Below are 23,455 nucleotides of genomic sequence, written 5' to 3' on the forward strand. Positions count from 1 at the left end.
CCTTAACAAAAGCTGAGGAGGCTGCTGCGTGAAAGGAGCGCTCGTTGTTGACTGTGGGGATTATTCAGACAACTCTTTTTTTTTTTTTAAAGCTTTCCTCAGTTTTATAGCTTCGTAGGTCTGTGTTGGACTCTGAGATTCTTGGAGTTGTACAAAAAAAGTTTGATCTCATCCAGGAGTGTCATCTCTGCGTTTCTGACATGCGCCTCAGCCGCTCTGTTGCTGTCTTCATCTTGTTCTTCACAGGTGAGTCCATGCGACAAACCTAGCGTGTACGAGACAAGAAAACAAAAATAAACAACAATTCAAATGTTAGGGGCTAGATTTCATCAAAGTACCACGTGATTACAGTGCACGATGTACTTTCCTGTGATCAAAGGAAAAGTACAGAATCAACAAAGTAAAACTACTCCTTAAGTTCCCAATGCAAAAACGTTTGCTCCCAAGGTTTTGGATAGTGCATATTCTGTTAGCAGAAACTAGATGGTGAAGTTGAAACAGAGGCTGAAACTAACGAGCAATCTGCTGCTTCTGTTTAGCTACAGTAACCATGAAAACTCATATTTCCAAAGCGTAAGTGACATCTCTGATAAAAAATGGGAAGCAGCAAGCTCTCATATTTATTAAGAGAGAGAAACCATGAAATCTTTGGCAAGTAAAGAATAACTTTAACTTAAAATAATGATTGTTTTGTTTTAGCTCAATCAATCAGTTGTTCGACTAAAGCTATCTAGCTATCTAAAGTAATCTAAAGTAACTACATCTGTCTGACAGTGATCTTCTTTTAAAGGAAAAGTTATTTAGTCTAAGTTTAGTATAAATTCAAGCATTGGTTTTGTTGCAAGTCTCAACTAAGACAAATTTGCATGAATATGTAATATATTAGATGGTTGGCCAAGGTTCAAGTCACTCATCTTCCCTGCAGCTGGGAAATACCTCCTCTGCAATAAAGCCACTGGTATTAGATCCAGATGTGCTGCATTTTTTAGGTGAATCGATGAGTACAAATGGAGGTTCCTGCTCCATTTGTGCCTCCACAACATCTCCCAACATGCAACTGGCTAAAATCCAGGATAAGATGACTTTAAAAATGAGCTGAGCTTCATTTCTCTTCAGGTGTTCCTTCCCCGTTTGCTGACCAAGCAGTTTAATTACGGCTCAGCTCCAGTTAATTACTGAGGAGTCCCCCTCCGGGCCAAACGTGCTAAAGCCTTCATTTAATCCTGCAAGTTAATGACATGACCTGAGATTCCCCTCGGCAGCACATATGAACTCCAGCTATGATGAGGAGTGATTGAAAGGATGATGCTCGGTCTCTCAGCTTTGTCATTAGAGACATGAAATGTCAGATGAGCAGCAGCTTCTTTGTGGTCTGACTCATTTCTGCTGCATGGTCTCACTCTGCCTGCAGTGTGCATGTCTCTGCAGTAAAATCTGCCTAATGTGTGTCAGTGTCTGGGTATTCTGCACCCCTTAGTCATCAGAAGCAGCGTTTGAGTAAAAGCACCAGTCGGGCAAGCCTTTCTTTGTCATACGTGAGAAAAAATGGATTCTCTTTGGGTCCGAGAACAAGTTATGAGGGGACTATTTTCATACATATTATCACAAAAGCTGAATGAGTAACAAGAAGTCTAATCTCCAAGGTTATGTTTGCCTATTAGGAAAAACAGCTTAAGTCTATAGAAAACCTCCGTTTCAATTTTATCCATGTATAATCTCACATATCATTTTAATTCCCATGTGCATGATAGTACACCCCACTTGCAGTAATGTCCATTTCTATATTTGAACACTGCAGTGATTAGCCTGTTATTTCCTGTGTGACTAATTCTCTGTGAGGGGAAATATTAGCCTGGGGAAGTGTATTGTGTGGAACATTGGGCTCTTTATAAGAAAAATAAAACAAACAAAAAAACCCACTGACGGTGGGTTTAATCTGCTTGTCTTAGGAAGAATCTGGAGCAGAGTAGGGAAATTAAATGTATCATTACTAATAAAATGCTTTAAAGTGGACTTTATTAGCTTGAGACTAAGTTTAATGCTGAGCTGAAGCAAAGGAAGCAGAGCAGGAACTGAGAGCTGGGATGGGGGGTGGGGGATTGACAGACTGGAAAGTTTGGCACTCAGCTCTAAACACGGAGTCATTTTCAGGATACTGTGCCTGAGCCACCACTGCAGAGAAAGAAGAGTAACAGTGATTTATTGTGCAGAAAGTACAGTACAAGAACTGTTAGAACATGGAAACTGGTGAGTAAGAGACACAATCGCCAAGTGGGTAATGAAAACATGCTGTTTGTCCTGATGTGTGGTGGAGTTAAAGTGAAAGTTTCAAAACATAACCAAGGCCATTTACATGCATCACCTCAAGAAAGCAAAGAGCCCCAGGATTTTCCATTTCCTGATTGGAAATCCAGGTGGAATATTATTTGAGTTGTGCTAAAGGAAGCTGAAAGGAGGTTGTGGAAATGAGAGTGCGCGGTGAGAAAAGTTTGTGTCTGCCTGCTTCTGTGTGACCTACATAATATGTGCTTCAGTCGTATTATTTCACCCCAGCTGATGCTCAGGAGGTTTGGGGTTCGAGCCCTAGGCTTTTCTACATGTTGGCTTAAACACATGTCCAGGGGTTAGGTTGCTCCTGATGTTTCCATGTGAGTGTGTGAATGTTAGGTTAAAAGTGCTTAGGTTTTTTAAATACGTGTGAATGATACTTGTAGTAAGAAAGCTCAAAAAGAGTAGAAAAGTGCTATTTGAGTGACAGTCTATCTACCATAAACACATGTGACATGTCTGGTTGTTTTTTCAGCTGGCTCTGGGACTACAGTATACGAAAATGAGTTTACAGAGGAAGATACGACTCCTCAACTGGACTACACAAGTGCGTATGGACAACAGACACTCACTGGGGCTGGGCCATATGTCAGAACATACCATCAAACAGTGTCTATTAAAGATTTGGCCTCTGTCGCTCATATGACGGTAGCTAACACATCTGGTGTCAAGAATAAGCAGCTTAGTAAGAAAGTCTGTAAACTTTTAGATTTTTGCTCAAAGACTCTTCTAGGAAACCAGATGATAAAGAGAATATAGATATTTATAGCCTGCTTACTTCTTTGGATCCAGGGTTATGCAATCCAGATGAAATGGTTTTTTGATTTTTGTGTCAGTCACTGCTGTTAAAGCCATTAGAAAAAAAAACTTGTGTAATTATTTATTTATTTATTCATTCTTTGCTGCCTTGATGTCTGGCTTAATCCTCTTCACAACGTTGCTTCAGTTCATTGAAGATTGGAGGCATTTGTTTAGGCACAGCTTTCTTAAATTCCCAACAAAGCATTTTAATTGTGTTGAGGTCTGTCAGACAGATGACCTCATATTTGACTCTAGAATACTCTGTTATACATAGGAGCTCATGGTCGACTCAATGACTGCTAGGTGTCCTGGTCCTGTGGCTGCAAAACAAGCCCACACCATCACCTTTCCATCACCGTGTTTGACACTTGGTATGAGTTGTTTATGCTGATATGCAGTGTTTGGTTTTCTCCAAATGTGATTCTGTGCATCACAGCCAAACATTTCCACTTTTGTGTCCTCTGTCTGGGCACTGTTTCAGAAGTCTTATGGTTTGCTCAGATGCTTCTTTCTAATAATAATTTTTGTGGTGCTTTTCATCTGGTTTCTTGCTGAAGTTTGAATCTTTGAACTCTATAATAAAGACTGATTAACTGATATAGACAAGCACAGTCTGAAATCCCACTTTTCCCATGAGTGAACACTGAGTCCAACACTCAGAGTCTAAAGGAATCACACAAATCTGATTCTGGCTGCTCTTTAAAAACAGACCCTTACTGGTGCCATCCTCCGGGTCTGACCAACGGTGAGGTGACCTGCCACTCCCCTCGAGGCAGAGCCTACAGGAGCACATTGGGAACGCGTTGCCAGATGAGCTGCGATCGAGGGTACAAGCTGCTGGGAAGACGCTCCATTATGTGCCTCGCTAATCGCCGCTGGTCTGGGACTGCTTACTGCCGCAGTATGTGGAGATTTTAACTTAACATGTGATCAGTTTGGTGACACTCTTTGTTTTTCTGACCAAGAAAATCGATCAGCAAATACGGTGAGTGTCTGTTATTTGAAAATAATCATCTCATTCTTACTGGCCAGGAATTATAAAATCAGTTCAGTTCACATGTTCCCTTATTACCATGAGCACTGGAGTTGTTAATTTTATTCACTGGCACCACATGTAAGTGTTAATCCACTGCTGAAAATAGTCCCCAATTACACTTTTTTTTACTCTTTGAGAGTAATAGTTGCTTAAAAATGCAGTTCCCAGTTTGAGCCTTTTTAACAGCTCGGAGAGTTAAATCAAATCCTGTTTTTAGATATTTTCTTCACACGTGCTCACACTGCTAGTGTTGTTGACACTAAAAATAAAAAATCACCAGCCAAACCTTTTAATTCTTGGACTTTCCTGGGGTGGCTTTTTATGATTCACAGTTCAAAATAATGAATTGTTCTTTTTTTAATACTCTGAAGCAGACTGCTTAACAATTTTAACCTTTAAGGAAAGTTTCTTTTGATTGCCCCCTCCCATACAGAAGGTTTGAAAAGCAGATGGGTGGGGCTTCTGTGCTTACAGTGGAAAGTGTGAAGCTGACGTGTCCATATTAAGGATATCTGCTGTCAGTGATGTTATATAGACCCAAGAGAATAAAATAATCTAAAACTAAATGTTTAGAGCAGTCTGGTTCTTACTTGAACATACACTGAGCTCATTAGTTACAATTTTGACCATGTTTAATATGAACAGCCACCACTGTGGCCATTTAACATACTCTCTGTGTGCCCATCAGAGATGCGCTGCCACATGCTGCCCCTCATTTACCATGGCAGGTACACCTGCACTCAGGGCTTTATGGTGGACTCCAGGTGTGACTTTACCTGTGACACTGGCTATCGCATTGAAGGAGAACCATCACGCATCTGCCAGCACAGGGGGTCATGGAGCGGAGTACAGCCGGTGTGTTCAGGTACGCAGCACTGTCTCAGTGTGTAGATCCAAGTGAAGCCGACCAAATGTTTGGAAATTCTGTCAGCTATATTTTTTAACTTAATGCCATACATGGACTTTAAATCAGGCCATCTGCTCTGGTGTGGTTATCCTTCATTCCTTCACAGGATTGGCTCCTTTTACAGTCTCACAAAAACAAGCATATTTCCTCCTCGTCTGTTCTCTGGACTGAATCCAAACTGTGGCTTGTTGCTTTCTGAATTAAATTCTGCTCTTTATAGCTGTAGCAGTTGGGCAATGCTGACAACATGCCTGCTTCCTTTCTCTAATGCTACATTGCCATTATTTCAGATACTGATCCTCCAAAGATAAAGTGTCCTCCATCTAGACTCAAGGTCGCTGAGCCTGGAAAGCTCACCGCCAAGGTGACCTGGGACCCTCCGACAGCCACAGACACTGCTCACAAGTCACTCGAGTATGTCACAGACTTCCTTTATTTCCCTTTCCTGTTCATTCTTAAATGGATTTGAACATTTTGTTGGCTACTGTGTCTCTCTGCAGTGTGATATTAGTGGGCCAGGAGCCAGGCACTGACTTTAAAGAGGGACTTCACATTATCCGATATAAAGTGTACGATCAGGCCAGGAACAGAGCTGCCTGCAAGTTTATAGTGCGTGTTGAGGGTAAGCTGCCAAACCGGATTTCTTGAGTTACTATTTTGTTATCACTGTTGTATTTTATTTACATGATTTTGTTTTACATTCAGTGAGAAGATGTCCAGAACTCTTTCCACCCTTGCATAGTTACCTCAGCTGCTCCTCCGATGGGAACAACTATGGTGCAACGTGTGAATACCACTGCGAAGGAGGATACGAACGGAGGGGGGTGTCGAGTCGTGTCTGCCAATTCAACCGAAGCTGGGGCGGAGATCCTGCTGAGTGTGTTCGTGAGTACTGAGTCTGCAAATAGGTGACTTTAAGATGACTGTATAACAGTGGCAAATGTACCAGACTGACACAACAATATAATAAATAGAGTAAAAAAAACCATTTTTATATTGTAAGGTAGACCCTAGAATAATACATACAGAGAAAAACCCAACAATCATATGACCCCGTATGAGCAGGAACTTTGGCGACAGTGGGAAGGAAAAACTCCTTTTTAACAGGAAGAAACCTCTGGCAGAGTGAGGGGCGGGGCCACCTGCTGTGACCAGTTGGGGTGAGAGAAGGAAGACAGAAAGACATGCTGTGGAAAAGAGCCAAAGACTGCAGTCAGTACTCAGTTGAGGCTCCAACCACCACCAACACCGGCAGATGAATCGCAGACTGCAGAAACTTTACACTGGACTTCACACACCGGGGATTCTCTATCTGTCCATTGTTCCTCTAGACCAGCGGTCCCCAATCCCAGTCCACGAGGGCCGGTGTCCCTGCAGGTTTTAGGTCTCACCCTGGGTCCACACACCCGAATCACATGATTAGTTCTTTACCAGGCCTCTGGAGAACTTCAAGACATGTTGAGAAGATAATTTATCCAATTAAATCAGCTGTGATGGATCAAGGACACATCTAAAACCTGCAGGGACACCGGCCCTCGTGGACTGGGATTAGGGACCCCTGCTCTAGACACTAGGACTTAGATTTACCAATGAAATGCAAAAATTACCTTCATCTGAAGAGAGGCCTTCTGATGTTGTCTTTGGTTCAGGAGTAGCTTAATATTAAGACTGCTTCTTTCCCTGAGGACGTCTGTGGGTGGTGGCTCCTGATACTTTGACACCAGCATCATTCCACTCCTTGTAAAGCTTTCCCAAATTCTTTAATCGACTTTTCTTGTCAGTCTGCTCAAGGCTGCGGTCGTCCCTGTTGCCTTTGCATCTTTTCCTACCACACTTTTCCCATCCAGTCAGCTTTCCATTAAAATGCTTCGATACAGCACTCTGTGAACAGCCAGCCTTTTCAGCCATAAGTTTCTGTGGCTTACCCTCCCCATGATCGTCATCTGGACAACTGTCGAGTCAGCAGTGTTGTGGTAGTGTGTTCTAAACTAGATTGAGAGGTATATTGTATTTATAATGTTTGAAAATTCATTCATTCAAACTCAAAATGAAATCTTCAAATCATTTCAGATATATGGGCTCAAAATGTGGTCATAAATATTTTGTACTTGTAAATCGGTTTTGTACTTGTAAATCAGGATTTGTATGTGTAAAAAAGATTTGTGTGTGGACTTAGCCAAAAAAAACCCCTGCAAGATACAAGTACGAATTTTGACCCTATTTTTCTTCCTTTCATCTGATTGGTCAATGTCATGTCAATCACAAATGTAACAATCCAATCAGAGAACAGATGGGTTTGGCTGTCGGAGGGGCGCTTTTTTTGAACTGCAGGTCTTTGAAGGGAATAAATGCCCTTTTACATGCCAACCCAGCGTTTTCCTTCATCACCACGAAGGAAAACAGTCTGTGGTCGTCCGAGTTTGGTGATTTTTGTGTCACAGGTCTACGTGTTTAATACAGGGACTTCCACAGCCTTTTCAACAGCGCTGCGGACCGTGGGGTGGGGCGGGCAGTGTTTTGGAAATGACAGTCTTCATCACAAAGCTTTCTTCGTTATGAATTAGCATACATGTTTTTATTGAACATTTGAAGAACTAGCAAAATAAAAACAGAAACTCTTGTAGAGGACATAAAGTCAGAGATAGAAAAGATGCACCTGCTCCGGAGCAGGTGCATCTAGTACAGGTAGAGCTGCTGCAAAAACCCACAGAGCTCAGCAGCCAGCGCAAAAAATTCTGGATCCTTTGCTTAGTGCTGTCAAGAGATTAAAAAAAAATAGAGATTAATTAATTATGATTTTTAATTAATTGATCTAATTAATCTCTTTTTTAATCTCACCTAAAAATAGCTGAGGAAAGCCCTCAACTTATTGTGGCAGACCAAAAGACTGATATAACAAAGAAAGTGACTTTATAAAGTCATTTATTGTTTAACAAACGTTAAACAGATGCAACCATTTACATACTGTTGTATTCTTTTGTAAAATAAGTGGAAAAATAAATACAAATAAAATCAAATAAATTAAGTGCTGCAAGTTAGCACATCAGAGTTGCTCTTTTCTGAGCAATACAGCACTGAAATTCCTCTGCTTCAGATAATGAAAAATAAAACTGACATTGCAGTGCTGCAAGTTAGCACATCAAAGTATTCTTCCATCACAAAAAAAAGTGCTGAACATCAAGCAATCTATTCTAGTAGGCTACAAATGACACAGCAGCTATGCTGACCACATGTGTCTCATTTCTTCTTCCTCAGCCAGTCGCTAAGACACACCAGCCTGGTAACATTTTCTGGAAGCAAGGCTGCCCTTTTCTTTTGCACTATGTGGCCTGCAAGGCTAAAGAGTCTCTCACAGGGTACAGAGGTAGCTGGGGAGGCCAGGTACTTTTGTGCTAGGACTGACAGCTTTTCATAGACTCCTGAGTGAGCATACCACCACTGCAGGGGACAGTCATCAATACTGATGCTGGGTTCTGCTCTGTAGCGCTGCAGCTCTCCAGACTCAATTCCATCTTCTGAGTCAGAGTCAGACCCCAGAAGGAGTTCGCTCCTCCTCTTCTTCTGAGCTGGTCCATCATCCTCTGTGGAGGGCTGGAGACTATCTGCTCTTCTGGGCTCTGCTGCCTGGAGCATATTCTCCAGAATGGTCCACACCTGAATGAATGAATGAATGAATGAATGAATGAATGAATGAATGAATGATTATGATTAAAACTAAGTGCTTTTTTTTTTTATTTTATTTAATCTTGTAAAGAACTTTGTGTTCCATATAATAAATAAAAGTTTGATTTGATAATGAATTGGACTCATTAGTCCAGCTTAACCTTATTGTCCTACCTGTTCCCTCTTTTCTCTTGGAAGACATTTCAAATCCTTAAACCGTGGATCCAATGCTGTGGCCACCTCGAACCATATCTCGTTGCCATTAGCTCGTCGTGCTGCCAGATCCTTCTGGAAGGCATTCTTGAACTTCACCACGTAGGCAGGATCATCATCAGTAATGTCCATGACACGGTACAGATGGCGAAAAGCAGGCAGCACTACAGAGCAAGAGACGTAGGCCTCACCACCCAGCAGCTCTGTCACATACCTGCAGAGGTGGAGAGGTTTGCTAAATAAACCTAGCTGGATTCATTTAAATCAAAGTGTAACTGATTTCCAATTTAATTGTCCTTAAAAGTTCCTTGTTATGTTCATTAATTTTGATTTTACACATGTAACAGTAGTTTATATAATTAAAATGGGAAGGTGTTTATTTGAACTTACTTGCATGGTTCAAGCAGGAGCTCCAGCCTCTGCAGTTTCGCCCACTCAGCTTCGGTTGGCAAGACCAACCTGTGGTTCTGTTGGTCCAACGTAGCCTGGACAGCCTCTCGGTTACATAGGAGGCGTGAGACCATTGCGAGAGTCGAGTTCCACCTGGTGGGTACATCCTGTATAAGTTGATCGCTCTTCTTTCCGAGTGCTACTTGTTGTTGGTTAAGTTCTGTGGTACTCGCAGGGCTTTGTTTAAAATGACCAACAATCTTGCGGCACTTTGCCAGTACACCGACAAAACCACTGCTATCGAGACATACCGTGATGGTCCTCTGGAGAATGTGAGCATTGCAGGCGATGTGCTCATATGGAAGTGCTCTCATAGCAGCCAGCATGTTTGCTGCGCTGTCTGTGCCAATGGTGGATATCTTGTTTTCAATACCCCAGTCATTTGCTACCTTGAGGAACTGTTCGGCGCATTTATCAGCAAAGTGCCTGGTTTCTGTTCTCATGACGGTCAGTGCAAATGAGTTAAGGTTCCACTCACTATCAATAAAGTGTCCAGTCACCCCAAAATAGCTGTGGTTGCCAGCTGAGGTCCAGTGATCTCCGGTTATAGCAACACAGTTGGGAGAATCCTCCGCCAAAATCTCAAGTTTGTTTTTCTTTTCGCCGTCGTACATTTTGCTGATTTTGGTCGTTACTGTAGTCCTGCACGGCGGCTTGTATGACGGGTCATTGGACGCAATTTGCAACACCTCTGTCAATCCTTCGTCCTCTACTATATTTATCGGCCTACAGTTCATCGCTATCCACTTGGCAATAACATTAGTCAGCCTGTCGGTCGCAGACTTGCTCATACGAGGGGTATTCTCTAGTTTTGTTTGGCGAAAAGCTTTGCTCTGGCTTGCTATATTGCTAACGTCTTCACTGCTAGCTGTTGCTGCACTCGCGGCTGGGTGCTTTGCGTTGAGGTGATAGGCCAAACTTGAGCTGCTTCGGTGGTAAGCAAACTCCTTCTTACACTCTAGGCAGACCACTTTACCTTTGTCAATGGTGCCGTCGGGGCGTTTATGAAATACAAATTTCCCGTTCATTGGGCCAACAACTCTCAGATGCGCCTCCATATCCACACTGTAAGCTAATCACCACTTCTCACCTTGACCTCACGACGTGACTCCACCCCCAACAAGTCAAGCACAAGGAGCCCAGCACATAAAAACGGATTTTATAACATAGCAACTCTCATACAAAATCAATGACGTCAAGAGATTAAAAATTAGATTAACGAGATTAAAAAACATAACGCGCTAAATAGCATTGTAATTAATTAATCGCAATTAACGCGATAATTTGACACCCCTACCTTTGCTTTTAGTTAGCAGTTAGCATTAGCACCACATCCTGCGTCCGATGTGAAAGGACTTTTATGCTGCGCACTGTGACTCACAGCAATGGTCCCGGGTCAGCCCTGACTTTGTGTTAAACTAATCCTAAAGTAATAATGGTATTTCTAACCACTGATATACCACAACTTTATCCTTTCAACAGCTGCTGAAAGTTAGGGGACCTAGCTGCTATCGGATATTTATATAGAGATCCTCCAGCTTCAAACTGTATCACCCTTCAAGGACCTGCAGTTCAAAAAAGCGCCCCTCCGACAGCCAAACCCATCTGTTTTCTGATTGGATTGTTACATTTGTGATTGACATGACATTGACCAATCAGATGAAAGGAAGAAAAATAGGGTCAAAATTCGTACTTGTAACTTGCAGGGTTTTTTTTGGCTAAGTCCACACACAAATCTTTTTTACACATACACATCTTTTTTACGCACACACAAATTCCTTTTACACATACGAAACTGATTTACAAGTACAAAATATTTATGACCACATTTTGAGCCCATGCCAGATATTGCACTTCTGATTTTGTGAGCTGTAACCAACAATCATCAAAATTCAAACAAAAGAAATGAAGCTTGTAAGATTTCACTTCACATCAAATGACTATATGAAAGTAACTTTTCAGGATACTTGCATTTTTTGCACTAGTATATTAGTATAGTTAATAAACAGTTGTTTATCATGGCTGTTTTGCATCAACCAGCAAATATTTTATATACAGTGAGGTAGTAAAGTCCAGTGGTTCCTGACATAAGGGGAAGGCACCCCACAAAGATAATTATTAGAGGAATAAAAAGTTCCACTTTACAGTTTCCTCTGTCCTTTTGTTATTTATGTTGTGTCAGAGATTTACAGTTAACAAACAGTCAGGTGAGTAAACAACACTGAGACACTTGTTACTGATAACGTGCGGCACGGGTGAATCTCAGACAGAGAGACACACCGAACTGCAGTATTCGTTTATTTTTATAGGTTACATCGCAAATATAATCACATTTCCTGTTACGCAGGTCCTGATGCTGTCTGTGTGTAAGCTGTGTGTGTATGTGTCACAAAGTGTGTGTGCTACAAGTCAATTTCTAAGAATAAGATAATGCAAGTCAACTTCTGCGGATGTGTATTTCTGTGCTGATCTCTTGCGGTAAATGTCACAGGGTCACAGGGTCAGCTTCCTGTTTCTTCAGAAAGCTGTGTCTGGTGAAATATGTGAACATAAGCATAACATAACATTTGAAGCATAATCAAATAAAACAGTAAAAAATCCTTAACATGTTGTGACAGATATTCAGAGGCAGGACATTTTTGATGGTGTCTAAAAGCGTTGATGAGGAGTGATGATTACACACTTTCTTCTTAAGAAGGTCAGAGCTGAAAAGGCTGAACAGCGCTGCTTTAATCTTGAACAGCTCGTGCGATTTTACGCTTCAGCAAAAAAATTAATAAATTTAAATTTTTGGAGATTTTAGCCAGAGGTGGGGGATCTGGTTAAAGTCTCCATGCTGGCAGCAAAAAGTATGAGATAGAAGAGAATACATCTGAAATCTATACATTATTACAGTATGGAGTGCACTGCATACATAACAGAATGCTTTTGTATGTGCTTATGTACATGTGGAGGGGTATAAGTGGAGGATGTAACTATGACCTTTTGTTTGTAGCAATTGAGATTAAAGCCGATGTAAAGACAGCGCCAGCTCTCCTGGATCAGTTCTATGAAAAGCGGAGGCTGCTGATCGTGTCTGCACCCAACATGTCGGACCCTGACTACCAGCTCCAGAACATCATGACACAAGTGAGACTTTACTTGATCAGCCCAGTAAAGCTTCTGAAGCCGTTTAATAAGTAACAAGAACCCAATCATGTGTTTCCCCTTTTCCTGATTCAGAAAGCAGATTGTGGATTAGCCCTCCGGCACGTAACCGTGATCGAGCTTCTGGGCTCTCCTCCTCGTGAGACTGGCCGCATTAAAGAAAGTCTTCTTCAGCCTCAAGTCATAGAGGGTTTAAGGTAATAATTTATTTGTTCAACAGTTTTATGGTTCTTTTATGGGGACTTTAAAAAATCCATCCTGAAATGACTTTATAAAATTTCCATTTCACTTAACAGTCAGGAGTTATTTTCACAAACTTTAAATGTCAGGAGTCTCCTAATAAAAAGAGAGTCTCCATTCAAAGATTAACATTTCTAAATATAGCATAATAATCACTTCGATGGGATTTCAACAGACCCGACAAAACATCAGTAATAATCATCTGGCTTTTGGTTTCCCTGAGAAGCACTGCGATGCTTTTGAAGCTGAGCATTTTGCAGTAAAAATAAACATTAAAAAATAATTCATCTTAGGAAATGCCTCGATAAAGATTCTTTCCTACAACTGTGCAATTTGAGTAAGAAGCATTCCTCAGTTTTTCCAGACTGGAAACTCTTCCTAACCTAAGGTCTCACTGCAGACACACAAATCCTAAAGAGTACTGAGGTAAACTGAGTGAGCAGAGCACAAATCATCAGGGGAATTCAGACATCAATAAAGGGACGTTTTATCTGAACATAGCTTAGAGTTGGAAGGAAATACATCTAATTGTAATTGAAAGCAATGAGTTGAAAGCCAACAAGTATAAAGCTGCACTGAACAATACTCTTTTTAATACAGTGATCGTGCACTCTCCATAGACTGTATATAAATGATGGCTGTAACTACCTTGCTGTAACCCATTGGTTCGCTAAATCCTATTTTGAAGACTTGTTTTGAACATTTTGGCTGTCACCAGCTTATTCTGAGAATATATTCATCACAAGGCAGTAATGTTATTCCAGTTTAAATGGGATCATCATTCACTTATTTTTTGTACTAAATAAGACATGAAACTAGTGATTGAGACCACAAACCAGAAATATTTTAGGATCTGTGTTCACATACAGTGTTTCTTGGGGTGGAAGCAACCTGGCGCTAATTATATGAGCACTTCTGTGAAGAGTTTATTATTGCTATGCTCTGCTTCTTAGTCTATTGCTATGCTAACACCCTGAGGCATTCAGAGCTGTAAAGCTTGAATCAATTTCTCAAGTCTCTAAAAAACATGCCTGACATTATTGTAACAATTTTATATGGTGTTATTCTGTGAGAGGCTGGGAGGCCCTGCAGGACTCAGAATTTGATACGTGGAAGATAACGGATGGATGTTTTTAAATTCAGGAATCAAGTGGTCAAAACTAAAATAGATAATGCAGCTTTTATACTCCAATCTGATCATTTTGAACACCTAAAGAATGATGTGTGACTACTTTGAGAAGGCAAACCTTGAAGCAAAAAGTTGACTTTTTTAAGCAACGTTTGCCAATTATAAATATCCAGCTATCCAGAATATTACAAGGATGAATTATTTGTAATTTTCACTGTAGAGGATGGTTAATGGCTCTTATTGGGTTTCTCCACAGGCAAGCATTCAGAATATCCAGAAGCTACTTCAGCATGGTGCTCCTGGATGAGCTCGGTCTGGACCGAGAGCGCTTCATTTCCCCCGTGGGTTCAGATGAGCTGTTCTCCTACATCGACAGTTTCCTGCTGGACGAAGAGGAACGGGAGAAACTGGAGCTCCGCAGCGATTTCTGTGACTGATTTAATAAACCTCTGTCGTTGCCACAGCAATGCACTCATCAGTATTACTAACACACAGTAAGGACAAACAACCAGAAACCAGGTTCAGAGGAACATTTGAAGCGGGGAAAAAAAAGACAAGACAGCAGTTCCTTGTTTTAAAATGTGATTATACAACACTGAAGTGCAAGCACTGTTTGCTCTGTATTAAATCATCAGCCAAAGGGGTGCTGACAGCAGAAAGCGTTTGCCACAGAATATCTAGCATTTAAGATTAGAAGTAAAACACACCAGCAAATATGTGTATATACACACATATAGAAATGTAGATATGTATTTGTATGGAGCTTCTTTATTATCAAAGACAATCCCCAGCTGGACTCAGATGTAACCAAATTCCTTCTAGAAGCATCTTTCACCACATCCATACACTGAAATGCTTCCGAGCAGTTAGTCTGAAGCAGTATATAAATCAACTTTAATTCAATAGGATATAAACTTGCATGCATAACAAGTCAGATCTGATAAATATAATCTACTGCCAACTTTGCTCTAAAGGTTATAAAAGCTTTATCTCCTAAAAGTTATATTTTTTACCAACATTTAAAAAAAAAAAAAAAAAAAAGCGGAAAAAAAAGTGTAGCGTGTGTAGTGTTGCTCTCTTTTATCTTTAGTTTAAAGTGGAGAAAGCGAAAGAATGTCTGAGTTTAGTTTATTTTTGTTTTTTGGTGGAGAGAGCATTGAGGTAAACAGTGTTACCAAAGATAAAATGTTCTTTATTGAAAAACTTCTCATGCAAGTTATACAAATAGTAATGTAAATGCACTGGTATGGATTAAATAAAGCAGAATTTCTTAGAAGCGACAGCTGAAATACTGCATAACCAGTTTGTTTCAAATTGTTTTCCCACACCAGTATGCATCTCGACACAAATAAAGAGAACTGTGAGAAACTGCCAAGTGCTGTGCATGATTTTGAATAGCTAGAATATATATACAGTTTGAATTTTTAAAAAAGTGACTGCTTTAACAAAATAAATCCGTTGTGGTGATGCTTTGGCACGCTTCCAAAAGGTTAACACCCATCTGCAGTTTGGGGGCCGTGTTAAAGATGAACCCCGTGCAGAGAGAGCAGGTGTGAGCAGCTGTGGAGTGTCACGACAACAAACTGGGTGACCGCTCACTTCAAGAGACCGGCCTGCTCTGGTGTGACAAGCTCACAGTCTCACAGGACACAGCTTCTCATCATCTCAGGCGTGTGCTGTCCTCATTTGCCCTTCGCCTTCCCCATAGTGGAACGCAGTGTAAGAGTGCCCTCTGCCCATGAGTCCGGGTACTGCATCATCTTCTGCCAGAGACTAATCTCCTCTCCAACCGAGTCCAGCTCCACCTCCTCTTTGCCCACCTTTACTGTGCCTGCAGGGTTAAGATTGCACAGTCACTGCAGAATCTGTTTTTCTCATTAATAATAGTAAATTCTACAACTGTTTTTTCTCAAAGATGCTTAATTTTTGTATTTTAGTTTAATTGTAAAACCCATTATATTGGCATGAATTTCAATTCAAGTCATCTTTACTCCACTGTGACATATTGCTTGCTTTTAGGCTGACCAAATGTTAACAAACTAAATGTAGAGCAAAGAGTTTCAAGGACAAATATATTTTATATGAATGCAAATTTCCCAAACCCCTTGCTACTAAATATAGCACAAGGAAGCTAAAGCTTAGTCTTAAGGATGTTATTTCTGTTGTTTTGTCTTTTAATCATTTGATTTTGCTGGGGATACATCCATCAACAGCACATCTTTCTCCCATTACATTCCAGAAAGTTCTGCATAGCGTGTGATTGTGGTCAAATTTCCCAATGCTGGGTGTAGCTTGAACAAAGAGGGTAACATTTTACTTAGCAGGAGGAAGTAGCCTTTCAATGAAAGCCAGACCTTAGAACAGTTTGTTTTACATTGTTGATTTCTGAAAACAAAATTTGTATCTCAGTATGAGAGGTGAGGGGGACGAGAGATAAAAATGCTGTGCAGGCCCACATAAAGGACCATGTGGTCACTCCTGTCCGATTGCCCATAAATAATATCTGACAAATGAATTGGTTTGTTAACAGGTTATGGTTTCATGTTTTGTAAGATGATTGTTTTGTTTTTTTAAATACTGACTCACATCCCTTTGTGCATGTGCAGTTTTAAGTACATGAAATGGGAGATGACGTTCATTGTGCTCATTTTTCATTCAAAAGTTCTTCAAACTTAAATATATTCCAGAGTCAGAGATGTTTTTCCTCTTTGCTTTTCCTTGTTGAAGTGCAGGGGGACTGGAGGGACTTTTGTATAAAAAAAAAAACCCAAAAAACCCCCCCCCCAAAAACCATGCAACTTTAAAAGACACCCACAAAATGTACCTAACAAATACAGGTAATACTAAAGGAAGAGGAAACTGCTTAAAAAAATATATAAAAATACAAATAATTAAAAAAAAAAAATACTGGCAGCTGCTATAGCTACCACCCAGTCTCTCAATGGATGTGCCTATGGTACAAATTTGAAAATCCTAGGCGACTTTCTTCTCGAGTTATCACATTCCAAGATTTTTCTGAAAACTTCTGACCTGGATGTTGAAATAACTGAGATTCAAACTATCACATTAACAAACTTGGGCGTCCATGTTGCGCGCCTGCCTGTTGCTGTGATGAAAATACCCCATCAGCCTTTTACAGGTGAGGGGTAACAATGGTTGCGAACCTCAAAATCTTTGTAGTTTAATGATTTATTCCACTTGCTGGAGACAGCAGCAAAGAAAAAAATAGTCTAGTTTATCCCCCCCCCCAAAAAAAAAACAGTCCATCTCACATATGAGCTTTAAAAGCCAGGTGAAAAAGACGACACCAGGACTTCATAGATTTGATCATTTACCTTCTCCGGAGCTGAGGCGGACACCTCCCAGGAATTCATTGCTGTGCAAGGACTCTTTGTCCCACACAGTCAGCTCCAGACACATCTCCTTCAGCTGCTCCAGAGTCAGCTCCTTGTACACGAATGTTTCATTGTAGTGGGGGTTCAGGCTCTTCTTCATAACTGGAGTCTTCCTCTTTGAGTTCTTTGCCTTAGTTGGGAACAGGTAGCTGCAAAGCCACAAACACCAAACTAATTTAAAAAAATACAAATTCCCGTTTAAAAACCATGAGTGAGTTTATTTATTTTTTATTGGTTTAAGAATTGGACAGGTGATCACCAACCCCTTCACAAAGCTATCCGATGTGCCTCCTGACTTCATTGCCATCAAATTCTTTGCCTCCTTTATTAGGACATGCAGCTCTCCTCCTTCCTCCACCCTGGCTTTTTTGTCTGAACGGGAGAACAGACGAGCTCAGAAATTTGAAGCAAAGCCAGAGATAGAAACAGCCACTTTTTTTACCTTTGGTTTTCTCAGCTGTTTGCTTTTTAGGTGTGACAAACTTCAAGGAGATAATCAATTCCCCTTTGTACTGAGCAAAAGCTGAAGGTGGCACAACAGAGGCTGCCTGTTTGAAAAGACAAAAAAAAAGAAAAAAAAAGTTAATTTGTACACATGCCAATGTACTAACATGGAAACTCAAACCTGTAAATATATAAGACAACATCTGTAACAGCCAGGCTCTTTTCTTCATAGCTAATCAATACTGTTGCTTTGATTTAAATTGATTGACATTTGGGCTGCTCACTCTGGTCTGTAATGTGCTTTTTATTATTCTTGCTGCTTGCTGAAGCCATCATTTTGTCCGGTCTCCTGCACAAAAGCCACTGCTTTCATCCAAATGCACTGATCTACAGGTCAATAAGTTTCAGGGCGTTTTCCCACCTGCAGTGTTTAGTCCATTTATGCTTTGTATTCTGTGGCAAGGGTCTGTACGGGCTAGCATCTAGCTGTGAAATAAATTTTTCATCTTCTCCAACAGTCCAGAACACAACACCTCCTTTCTGCATTTACTGTTGTTGCTTCTGCCACAGACACATCAGGCCAATAAGCAGACTGATTACTCTCTATCTAGTGACGCATTTTGTTTTGCTTGGAGTGCACTTGGATTTTTTCTTTGTGTAAAAACAAATCAAATCACAGTGAAAAGCTACAAACTCATCAATGAATTCTGACCAGATTTAACAAACTATAGGTGTTAAAATGCCCTCAATGAAAAGCAGCAGTCCACAGAGGAAGACTGCTAGTGTGGATGCAGACAACGTGTAAAGCGTGTTCACTGTGGCTTTATCTCTAAGTAATAAAGAAAAATAAATCCAGCAAAAATGCAGGGCAATAGAGCACAAGCGCAAACGCTTCATCTAAATCAGCCCTCACCTGGTTTTACAGTGCTGCTTACAAAGACTCCCATGGTATGATCAATATTTTAGAGATCAAATTAAAGTTACATGAGCTTTATTAAGATTTCTTTACTGAACTTTCTATAATTAAACCTCAGACAGCAACTGCCAGCTCAACCAAAGGTAATTTCTACAGTAAACAGCTCAAACTGGATCTTGTGATAACACAGCAGTTGGGTTTTACTGGTTTTCACAGATCATGTGACTTTACCCAAACAACTGCAGTTTATTGTCCATGTTGTAGATACCCGTATGATGCAATTCATAAAGGAAGAGACATCATTCACAGCAGCGTTGATAGAATTATAAATTAGTACAAAGGCTATTATTTCAGCCTGATAAAGGAAGGGGCTACCTGGTGCAGCTCTCCTTTGCTTAGAGACCCTTCATTCAAATTCTAGTTAATTCATAAAATGTTACATGGCTCTGGATAAAACAGTAAGCTGATGATGAGTGGTGAGGAAGGAGTAAATGTTTCAAATAGAAGGGAGACATTGCCTGTGTGAGGTCTCCTCACTTTAAAGTAATTGAGGTTTAAAGGTCACAGTGTCACTAAGAGAGGAATCTATCAGCAAACACCTGCTGGCATTTTGCAGATAAACCAATTAAAATCAATATTTTAATTTGTTAACCGTTTCATCTAAAATGGTCCAGCTTTGTTTGTATTAGTCACATGGTCGAGGTAGTCATTCAGGCTTCCTTCAGTGCTTAAACTGGGTGGGGCATCAGTGCACGCCCCCGATACGCAGTTTAAAATGTGTGCAAACTCCACCTATTCAGCACAACGCAGATGTACACTCTGCATCGGACCTCATGGGTAAACAAGCCATTTGTTGAGTTTCAACATAGCTACAAGAAAACTCCTTAAAGAGCACAGAATCTCTGCTCTACCTTTGCCAGGAGAGCCATGCGCTCCTCCTGTGGGGAGTCGAGGTCTCTGCAGTCCAAGGGGATCTCCACCTCTCCCAAGAAGGCGTTGCGGCTGAGGCGACCATGATGCCAGACTGATATCGAGAGGGAGCGAGTGGACAACTGAGAGCGGTTGATAGAGTACTGGTAGAAGAAGAGAGGAGACGTGATGATCAAAAGCCTGGTAGATAATTCTCCAACGCGTGGCTTTGAGGAGCTTTTTAGCCCATAGTTGAATCTCGTCAGCTCACCAGGATGCCACAACCCACACAGTTATTCGCCGCTCACATTTTCAGTGAAATGTGCAATATTCACAAAAAACAAACCATTTTTTTTTTTATACTGAATATGTATTGACCCATAACTGATTGACCCAAAATGCCCATTTTAAGCCAAACCCTGATCTGCTTCTGAAACAGCTTTGTAGTTTCAAATTATAATTTACAATCTGGTTAAACAATATGATCTCAGGTGTGGGTGGTGAAATAATTCACACCACTGCTACTGCTTCAACCTCCAAATGTGGACATTTCAGTCTTTTAAAAGTAGACAGGAACACAAACTATGACGTGAAAAATTGAGATTATTTAACAACAAAAAAAACAAAACATGTTGAGATGGATCTTTCTGGTTAATTTCCCTGTCAACAGTTTGCTACTCTGCTTAAGCTGACTCTACACTGAAGGCTGGGACTAAAATCAATATTTGACAACAGCTACTCTAATCTGCAAAGTCAATATCAACCTTAAGGTCTCCGTAGGTGCGGTCATTATTTGCAGCAGACATGGCGCAAGGTCGCTAATAAGGGAGCGTCTTTAAGTCAACAGGGTAAGATCAACAGTTGGAGTCCAGTTAGGCATGAGAAAAATGATAAATCATCACCTTTAAAGTTTCACTGTAGACTGGGTTTATAATGTTTCTCTTGGTGCTGGTTTTCTTTTTGCTCTGGCGAGATTTGTCAGGGAGCAGATAACATTTGACATAGCTGTAACATAAACACAGAAGCAGGTCAAATCATGAGTCTCCCTGTCATTATTACTGCTCATCTGTTGTATCTCCTGACTAAATGCTGAGAAAAATGTTTGTCTGTTGACACTCAATTTCCTGTGAAGCTCAACTAATCAGCTCTGGGATGTGTTTACTGAGACTCAGTAAACACATTAACCTCTTATCGACATTGATCAAAGCTTTGCTTACATTACTGAGGGGTGTGTGCGCAGTAGAAAAATGTGTAGTTTTTAGGCACAATCAACAGTGCTGCTTAATCTGAAGGTTAAAGTTTGACTAAACTTCGCTTTTAATTTTAAATTCTGCCAGTTGGAGATCGATGTAGGTTTGGAGTGTAGTGAAAGCTCTTACGGGTTGCAGACACTCCGTGCAGCATCGCCATAAGCCAGCTGATGACACTCCTTGATGAAGACCTGGAGGCTCTGGCTGCTCTCGTCGTAACTTACAGAGAACACAACATCTCCCTTCACCTCCACACTGTCAAAGTCTCCAGCTTCACTGTAAAGGCTCATCATGCTGCCCAGTGTGCTCTGCATGATAACAAACGATCATTAACGATGCCTGCATTTGTTTCAAGTTGATGACAAATATTCAATTTTAGTTAATAAGTGGAGAAACAGACTCAGTGCTTCAGTTTAAAAAGTAATAGCAAGGGAACAAAGAAGCTACAGATTGAGAAAAATTCTACAAAGATACAGAAAGATTGTTAGGGACAAATTGAGTTAAGCATTGTCAGGATGTTTCGTAAATCCATATTAATAGCATTAAAGTCGTCTTGGTGACAGCTTTGCCTTCTATTCAGGCTCTGGTAACTATAGAAACACTTTGCTGGACTCGCACTATCGGTTTTGCACTTCCTAACGCGCTAGAGGATTTCCTGAGGTTAAAGATCCTTGTTCAGATAAGTAAGTATCAGCTCTGTTATGAGACACGTAATGAGCTGCACTTCAAAAACTACTTGAGAGACCTAATGCGAGTTCTGTCATTACTTTACCTTTGAGCCACGCAGGCTGGAGGAATTTGAGTTCATCGTTCTTCTATGAAAGCTAACCAAGCTGTCGATATCTTCTTCCTCTTCTTCATCTTCCTGCGGCACCACAATACACACTTAGCAAGTTTATCATACACACAAAGACTTTGAGACCCAGCAGAATCATCTAGTTTCAAAAAGGTATTTGAGGTTTTCAGAAAAATAAAAGTTGATTTAATAACCATTTAGCTATTGACTAAATACCCACCAAATTACCGATCAAACCAATGGCATTTTAATTTAAAGGGCAGAATATATCAAAATTTATTGATCACCAAATGGATTGACCTGGATTTTGCTAACACAATGCACACTTTTCCAGCAAAAAAGATCTCCAATGATGGATGAAGGGCGTGCCCAACAGTTTCTCTAGCTTTCCAATTTACACTCACTTCACAAAGTGAGTGGCTAGCAATGTAGACGTGAGAGGCTTAGGGGTTAGCCTCCTGTTGCATGCCCAACCACCACCTTTATGCAAGTTATTACACAACCGCCTCCATCACTTAACAGACAGACAAGATTTCATCTGGAGGGACCGTCTTTGAAAATGTTCACAGTTATTGCTCTTTTAAAATAACAGAATGCCACCTCTCGCCTGCCTTTGCCACTCAACCTTGTGAAAGTTAATCTGGCTTGAATGCTGTTGATATCCACCATGAGAACAACTACTTTTGATCAAATCTAACAGCCCAGAATGTCACTTCTTCTGCCCTTGTCATCACCTCTGCTGTCAAAAATCATCCTTAGACATACTTAAACATCCTCTGAAACTGGAAAGGTAGCACTGGGGATTAAAAGAAGGCAATAAAATGGTTGCAGGATCCGTTTTTGATGATTCTTTCACATAGCTACATTGATGGAAACAATGTTATCCTTGGTAATTAACTTTAATGTGACATTATAAAATCTAAGCAGCTACACACACACACTCGCCTGTATATCCAAGCCTGGTACAGATCTGCTCCTTTTGCCCAGTGATGCCTCTGATGTGTCACGTTCATTACGCAGGTCCAGTGTTGATGCATACTCTAATGAACACACCAGCAATTAAATACATATAATGAATACAGAAAAAAAAACAAACACATTTTTGTTGTGATTACGGGGAACAACACTGCACATGTTAACAGACAATACAAACCTGCAGGTTTTGTGCCTCGCTTGATGCTCTTCTTAAAGAGTCTATCAACATCCAGCTCTGGGTTTACAGTGGAGGATTTTACTTCTGGGGCCTAAAGTGACCAGAAACAAGATGCAGTCAGAGAAGAAGGTGGCGAAAATATTTCAAACAATGAAAACTATCTTACAGTGTTGATCTCTGCGTTGGTGGTTTCACTGCTGACAGTATCTGCTTTGATGGAGACAGTCAGACTGGAATTACTGGATCCTACTGGGCTGGTTCGAACAAAGCTGTTCTCCTTCCTGGTTGGCAAAAGAAACAGACATTTAACAACTACAATAAAGACCTTTTTTGTTCTAATATACAAATAAAAACTTTTAGTTTTGTAAAGAAGTCCCATTAGCCTCAGATTTGTGTTTCATTTCAGTTGTGTGACCTCAGTTCTGAAATCGAGAATGGGAGAGCACTTTAATTAAAACTACTTTGGTGGATATTTGAGGCCTGTGACCCTACTTAGCATACAAACTGAAAACTGCATTAGAAACAAGCCCCCAGCTGGGCTTCCTAATTTAGATGGGATATTATGCTGTTCATGATCCCATTTCTAAGGATATAGCACAAATCAACACATAATTATACTGACAGTAACACGAACAAGTGTGAAGTCCAAGGTCAGATATGATGGAAACTTTGTTTAGA

The 23,455-nt window shown here is 40.6% G+C and overlaps 3 protein-coding genes across 3 annotated transcripts in view; 1 reads left to right on the top strand and 2 right to left on the bottom strand.

Annotated features, from left to right (window-relative positions):
* On the top strand, positions 1–15,279 carry srpx2 (sushi-repeat containing protein X-linked 2). The gene is made up of 10 exons (XM_085363270.1): positions 1–246; positions 2,804–2,875; positions 3,839–4,030; positions 4,854–5,030; positions 5,363–5,486; positions 5,573–5,694; positions 5,778–5,957; positions 12,394–12,527; positions 12,621–12,742; positions 14,171–15,279. Exons 1-10 carry the CDS (start codon positions 201–203, stop codon positions 14,349–14,351), a joined length of 1,350 nt encoding a protein of 449 aa, XP_085219396.1. The 5' UTR covers positions 1–200; the 3' UTR covers positions 14,352–15,279.
* On the bottom strand, positions 8,212–10,678 carry LOC146639082 (E3 SUMO-protein ligase ZBED1-like). The gene is made up of 3 exons (XM_085363304.1): positions 9,339–10,678; positions 8,910–9,162; positions 8,212–8,726 (listed from the first exon to the last, which is right to left on the bottom strand). Exons 1-3 carry the CDS (start codon positions 10,454–10,456, stop codon positions 8,310–8,312), a joined length of 1,788 nt encoding a protein of 595 aa, XP_085219430.1. The 5' UTR covers positions 10,457–10,678; the 3' UTR covers positions 8,212–8,309.
* Positions 15,064–23,455, bottom strand: part of sytl4 (synaptotagmin-like 4) — a 14,392-nt gene continuing 6,000 nt past the window's right edge. Inside the window, exons 6-16 of the mRNA XM_085363293.1 lie at positions 22,944–23,058; positions 22,778–22,868; positions 22,570–22,664; positions 21,601–21,693; positions 20,958–21,136; positions 20,481–20,583; positions 19,581–19,742; positions 17,752–17,857; positions 17,573–17,681; positions 17,250–17,458; positions 15,064–15,745 (exon numbers count right to left, since the gene is read on the bottom strand). Coding sequence (XP_085219419.1) covers positions 15,597–15,745; positions 17,250–17,458; positions 17,573–17,681; positions 17,752–17,857; positions 19,581–19,742; positions 20,481–20,583; positions 20,958–21,136; positions 21,601–21,693; positions 22,570–22,664; positions 22,778–22,868; positions 22,944–23,058 — 1,411 coding nt within the window. The 3' untranslated portion in view covers positions 15,064–15,596. The remainder of the gene's footprint in view (positions 15,746–17,249; positions 17,459–17,572; positions 17,682–17,751; positions 17,858–19,580; positions 19,743–20,480; positions 20,584–20,957; positions 21,137–21,600; positions 21,694–22,569; positions 22,665–22,777; positions 22,869–22,943; positions 23,059–23,455) is intronic.

This window comes from Diplotaxodon limnothrissa, linkage group LG2, assembly GCF_057381915.1.
Source record: "Diplotaxodon limnothrissa isolate DT_005_m linkage group LG2, D_limnothrissa_male_GT1.1, whole genome shotgun sequence".
NCBI lineage: Eukaryota > Metazoa > Chordata > Actinopteri > Cichliformes > Cichlidae > Diplotaxodon > Diplotaxodon limnothrissa.